At 43.1% G+C, this 6,000-nt stretch overlaps 1 protein-coding gene across 3 annotated transcripts in view; it reads left to right on the top strand.

Annotated features, from left to right (window-relative positions):
• Window positions 1-229: 229 nt before the first annotated feature.
• LOC126539924 (protein MIS12 homolog) overlaps window positions 230-6,000 on the top strand; it is a 44,482-nt gene continuing 38,711 nt past the window's right edge. For all 3 annotated transcript variants that reach the window (XM_055075719.1, XM_050186749.2, XM_055075718.1), the window contains exons 1-2: window positions 230-437; window positions 3,900-3,967. In XM_055075719.1, the coding sequence (XP_054931694.1) occupies window positions 374-437; window positions 3,900-3,967 (132 nt within the window). In that variant the 5' untranslated portion in view covers window positions 230-373. The remainder of the gene's footprint in view (window positions 438-3,899; window positions 3,968-6,000) is intronic.

Genomic DNA, 6,000 nt, shown 5'->3' with positions numbered 1-6,000 from the left:
TATTCGCCACTGCATAATTTCTTGCCTTTACGCAGTGTGCCGCCCCTGAAAAAATCTTCGGCGCCCGATATTCGCTGCAGGCCGTGGTACAACACAACCGAAAGTGGCGGATCCATATTGTAAACGTGCTTTCCGAAGCAGACGACCGAGCTTGGTACGACCAATTTTAGGACAGAGGGCGCTTTTTAGCACCTTTTTCGCAGCGCCCCCTGGGCAATGCAAGAGCCCCATAGCTGCGAAGCGCGCGTATTTTGCAGCAGCTCGCTCGGTTTACGGCCCTAGCTTAAGTTCTAAGCTCTAGCTGGTCGCTCAGCATTTCAGAGTAGCGATTGTACTGCTCGGACGAACGCTGGCGCTCCCTTCGACCGGAAGCATGACGGATAACAGCTACGCTGTCCAGCATTTCGGCTTCTCGCCCAAGAGTATTGTCGACGATGGTAAGGTGTTTTTGGCACGTAAAACCCCACAATTCTTTAGCTGTAGTAAGGTGGTAACATTTGCTCAAAACGCTGCAGCCGATGCAGTTTGTTTGCGGGCGCCGTCGTACAACTTGCAGCCGAAAATTACTATGTAGTTTTCTTTGATAGTGGCGTCGCGAAAGGTGTATGATCGTACTGGGCCGGAGCTTATGATGTGAAGGCGTGGAGCAATTGCTCACGATGCGATAAAGTCGTTGCTTTTGCAACGATTGCTTACCGAGCTTATCAATGTTGAATCTGATACCTAGTTCCCGTTCCGCGTGCTGCAAATCTGTGTGAAAGCTCCCGCCCTCCTTGTTTTGTTGGTAAAACCGGCAAAGTCGTCCTTCATGCGCCCGTCTCTTCTAGTTCGTATTTTTAGGACAAAATGAGCGTTCTGACGATGGCGGCAGCCAACGCCGAGACTGTCGTATCTTTTCACCTTGCCTGCTTGTACCCGTGCATCAATGGGAAGATGGGGAAAATGAAAGCTCGAATTTTTGTTAGACACAACCACATGATGCCAAAAAAAAAAAAAATGAAATGTCGACAGTTGAGCAAGTTGGTGACCATTCATATTAACAAGTGAGGCATCGCACAGGAACATGACATAAAGAAGCAGAATGAACCGACAAGACAACCGCTGCACTTGTACCTACGTTTTATTTCGAGAAAGCAACGGTAATATGTATGTATGCACGAGCGCAACACCGTGCAACAGTGAATGGCACTATTTAACTAGATAACAGGAACAAAACATTCTTATTTGAAAGCCATCCTATCATGTCGCTTTATGAACACACAGTTGTCGCAATACAAACGGTCACTTAAGAGGAAGCTTTAGCTCGGGCCCAACTCCGACGCGGCCTATTCAAATACATGTAAAAACGCAAAAACGTTTTTCTGAGATAACCCCTGGACCGATTTTAATGAAATTTGCTGCTCTTGAGAGAGAAAGTTAAATTCTAGTGACTGTTGGAAGCGGAATTTCGATTTAGGGCTTGAATTTTCTTAAACAGATTTACAAAAATTCAGCAGTTTGAAAAAAATAGAAGCACAATGTTTACAAGCTAATAGCTCTGCATCAAGAACAGATATCGCGGTTCTGTAAACGGCATCCATTAGATCATTCAAAGCGGACAAATTTTATATGTCATTTTACATCTTACGTGAATTTGTTACGTTGTTTACGAGGGTTCTCTGCAAAAGTTGTAATTGCATATTTATAAATTTTTTGAGATTCATGTATAAGATGTCAAATTTGTCCGCTTTAGATGTGCTATTAGGTACAATTCACAGAATTGCGATATCACCTATTCTTGCTGAGTTACAGAGTTGTAAACTTCATAGTTTCGTTTTCTGAAAATTTGCGATTTTTGCCAATTTTTAATAAAAAATTGACGACCTAAATCGAAAATTCGAAACCAACAGTCACTAGATTTTAAGTTTTTCTTTTAAATGCAACAAGCCCCGTCAAATTTGGTGCTGTGGTTGCCAAGAAAAACGAATTCTCCTTTTACATGTATTTAGATAGGAGCACCCGAGCTAAAGCTTCCTCTTAAGAGGGACATTCATTCACATATAATAGAGCATCATTCAAAATGTGGTCGCTTGCTGCTTTTGACTGAAACCACAATTCTTTTGAACCATAGGGATCAACTAACTAGAAAAATCATAGAGGCATTTCATATTGCAAAATGAAAAGACGTGTGTTAGCCAACCATCTGTGATGCTAAATAAGTGTGAATTGTCATTTTTGCAAAGCCAGCATGCTTTCAAACAGGAATTTTTTGATCCTGTTGTTAAATAGCGCCATTCACTGTTGCACAGTGGTTAGTGTCACATAGTGGTGTGTTGGTGCGTATGTATATTAAAACTGCTTCTTTCAAAATAGAACATAGTTGCGATTGTGTGCAGTGGTTACACCCCTGGCACATCGAGGCGTTGGCAAGCCCAAAACCTGTGGACCATTTCAGATTCCAGCTGTGCTCCCCTCAGCTCCTTTTGTGTGCTAGAGGCGCCACCAAAGTGTAATTAATAATGACACATTGTTGCAGTGTGGAAAAAAAAAGAGAAAATAATGAAATTCAAGAAATAAAAGCACACCGGCCACGAGGCATCAGCTTGCGCAGCGACCATCTTGTGACGCTAAGTTCATGCATACACATGCATGAAAATTTATAATATGCTCAGAGTGATGAATATCTTATAGAAGAGTAGGAGTGAACATAAAATGTTTAGAAAATAGAACACAAAATCGCAAAGCAGCAGAGTTACACATATGGCAAATAAAGCACTGAAAACAGAATAAATGTATAGTATGGAGAACATTCATTGCAGGTTTAAGTTATCATTTGTAAGTACTTGTGTCGTAATATCTATTGTGTTGTACTCATTATTTTAGTGCTACATTTTCACCATGTACAGTACAAAGTCACATCGTTGCCTGTGTGAGGCATTCCTCAAAAGAGTGGAATCGCTTATACCTGTCAATAATTCGGGCATTTTATTCTATTTCCTGAAAACATGGGAGAAAGGGGAGATGGAGTACTATACCATGTAGCGGTGTGGTCTGCTGATATTGTGCTGGCACCTACAGTAAGCAGAAAAAAAAAAACGGGGCCAGATCAAGAGAGGTCAGAGTGATTGTGCAGTTTTCTGAGAGCAGTTTTCTAAGTTGTCAAACTAAGGGTTGTGGGGCTTTTGGCCACAGTCTTGTGTCATTGCTATAGCAAATATCTTGACATGCTGCATTGCATGATAAATTGCACAAACATATGTGTGCACACTCCCCATTTTCAATTTCAATGTAGCCTGCACCCCTTGTTCCAAGAGTGCTATTTGCATGGAGTGTTCTTTGCAAGTCCTTTGTTACTTACTAATAATTTGTATTTATATTTCAACTGTCTGGAAAATGTTTCGAATAGTGGGCAAGGCCATACCTGCTACGATGGCACTCAATGAGGGGCCCATCACAGATAAATTTTTCACTTAAGGGGCAGGACCTGTAGAGTGCCCTGCCATTGCTGTTAGTTTATGGTGAAAGACTGTGAATTATTTCGTCATCACATTTGCATGTCTGACCTGTCCGATCATACTTCAGTCGGAAGTTCAGTGTGTGCTGTGCTTATTTCTAATCCTTCATCAATTTCTGTGGTGCTGAAGTGTAGTATATGTGCTAATCTGTGAAACCAACACCTTACGATAAGGCCAGAGAACCGCCAGTAGATCTGTTGCCAGATCACATGCAGCATTTGACTAATATGTCTCATCTTGAGCATTTACAGCATGCATTGTAATTTTGGGTAGTGCCCACTTGATCATTTTGTCCAACAACCTGGTGTGGCACCTGACCTAATGAGTGGCCTAGTTGGCATGTGGTTTTATGTGTTTGGTGTCAGCAGAAGGTGTAGCTCTTTTTCTTTCCTTTTTTTTTTCTAGTCTATAGTATCTGGTTTGACTACACACAGAAATGCCTGGATGACCTCAAGACCACATTACAGGACAAGGTGAGAGATTGCTTCTTATGGTCTTCGATAATCTAAGTGCAGTTGATATCTGCTCACCATGGCATTTAGCGAGCATAAGTTTATCTTGTAGTTATCAAAAGTCATCAGAAGTTCGAATCTTGTGAAGTTGAGAAAAATGTAGTACAAGAGCACTTTATACACACACACAAAAAAAAAGCTTCCATCCACTTGGCTGCAACAGAATGCTTCAAAGTGACCTTTTCTGGTGTTCTTGAAAAGTAAACATCTCATTTCAGTGAAAATTTGTCCTGTTCTGGGGCTTGAACCTGGCACTGCTGCCTTTCTGGGTCAGTCTGTCTGCTATCTGAGCTAACCAGGAGGCACGGAGCAAGAAACCTTTAGGAGTGGAAACTCCGCTTTTTGCGGCGACCAGAAAAGGTCCGCTGTTTCGGTCGCAAGGCAACCGGTCGCATGTGTTGCCCACGTTCAGCTGTTTGCCTGGCACAAGATCCTATTGAGGGCACTCACGCACGCTTCTTTAGTGCTAGTAACCTGGACAGCAATTGGCGCTATGCTTCAGCCATTTGAGCAGAGTAAAAAAGTAACATGCATTCCTTTCGATGACCACTATAATAAGGCGATCTGTAATTTCCAGTTGTACGAGGCCCTATTGTTTGACGCCCACGCGATGGCTGCTGGCATTCATTGAAGGCAAACATGCCCTCAATTTCTTCGAGTATGTGACTAAGTTGATTTTCCTCAAGCTCATGGGCCTCGCACACTGTGTGAAGATTGCTTTCATTCACCGTCGTTCATGTTCTTGACTTGTTGTATACACTCATTCTTGATCTTTTAATGGAGCATGACTGATATTCTATGATGCTTCCCGGTGAGTCCGCTTCTTTTTCAGGGATGTCGCATATGCTGGAGATGAAAGAAAGATGCAGGGAACAGCCTCTGGACGCAGTCAAGATTTTTTTTCGGGTGGTTCAGGATTATCTTGCCTCTAAGCTCACCATAGCATTTATCCCGTTAGTAAAACAATGAGGGGGGTAGTTGGTGGACGTTCATGATTATGTTGCACTTAGTGTTACACTGACGATTTAAGTGAAGGACGTGGACGTACGTAGCGCAAACTACCAACTGTTTAATACTGTTAAAGAAGGTGCTTATATACAAGGAGATATGGCATGGGGGGGGGGGGGGGGGGGGGGAGGTATAAAAGGACATGACAAGGTGACGACATGCGATCATACTTTGGGCCAGGACAAATCGTCAGTGTAACACTAAGCGCAACATAATCATGAAGTATTTATCCTGTCTCATCATGTTACTCGTGAAGTGCTTCTCGCAGACGTAATCTCTCAATGTGAGCTGACGGCCGTCCCCAGGAATCGCCGCAGCCCGTGCTTGCAGACGTTCAGGATCATTCGGAGCCCTAAAGATGCTCACTTTTTTCCTGCAAGACTTGTACGTGCTTTTGCAGCTTTCAACGAAACACCTGCGGTCGCATCTTAGTCTAGCAAATTCAGAAGGGAATTTGCGCCTAGCAGCGCGGTTAGTATTACGGCCCTCTAACAGATACCGATAAAAAATGTTGCTGTTTGCCTTGAGGGTGCACAAATACAATGTTACAGCGTGCCTGCTGAAGCAAACGTCCGTGTCGTCTGCTTGTCATCTGCTTTGAGCGGAAGACACGGGTGCCGCCGAAGGGAGCGCGCCTGACCTGCGTGTTTAGGCATCTGCATTTTTTTTTTCACTGCGGCTTACATGACACGCCGCAAGGTGCTGCCACTGCATGCACCTCTGTCGGCGCATATTTTTGTGACGTTATCAGGTCGCCCATGCTGACTGGAGTTTCAACTCTTAAATATTCTTCCTCCGTGCCAGGAGGCTGGCAAATGACAGTGCAAAGCATAATAAGCAACTCAAATCACTTGATGTTTGAAACAAATGAGTCCATTTGCAAGTTGTTCAGTTGGAAAATAAAATAAATTGGTTAAACTGCACTTTCTTTCATATTCAAATGCAGTACAGCTACTGTTGCTCACTAATCATTAACGACATAAAAT

The sequence above is a fragment of the Dermacentor andersoni genome, chromosome 2, assembly GCF_023375885.2.
Source record: "Dermacentor andersoni chromosome 2, qqDerAnde1_hic_scaffold, whole genome shotgun sequence".
In the NCBI taxonomy this organism is placed as follows: domain Eukaryota; kingdom Metazoa; phylum Arthropoda; class Arachnida; order Ixodida; family Ixodidae; genus Dermacentor; species Dermacentor andersoni.
Note: the sequence above shows the minus strand (reverse complement) of the source record. Positions and strands in the feature narration are given on the sequence as shown.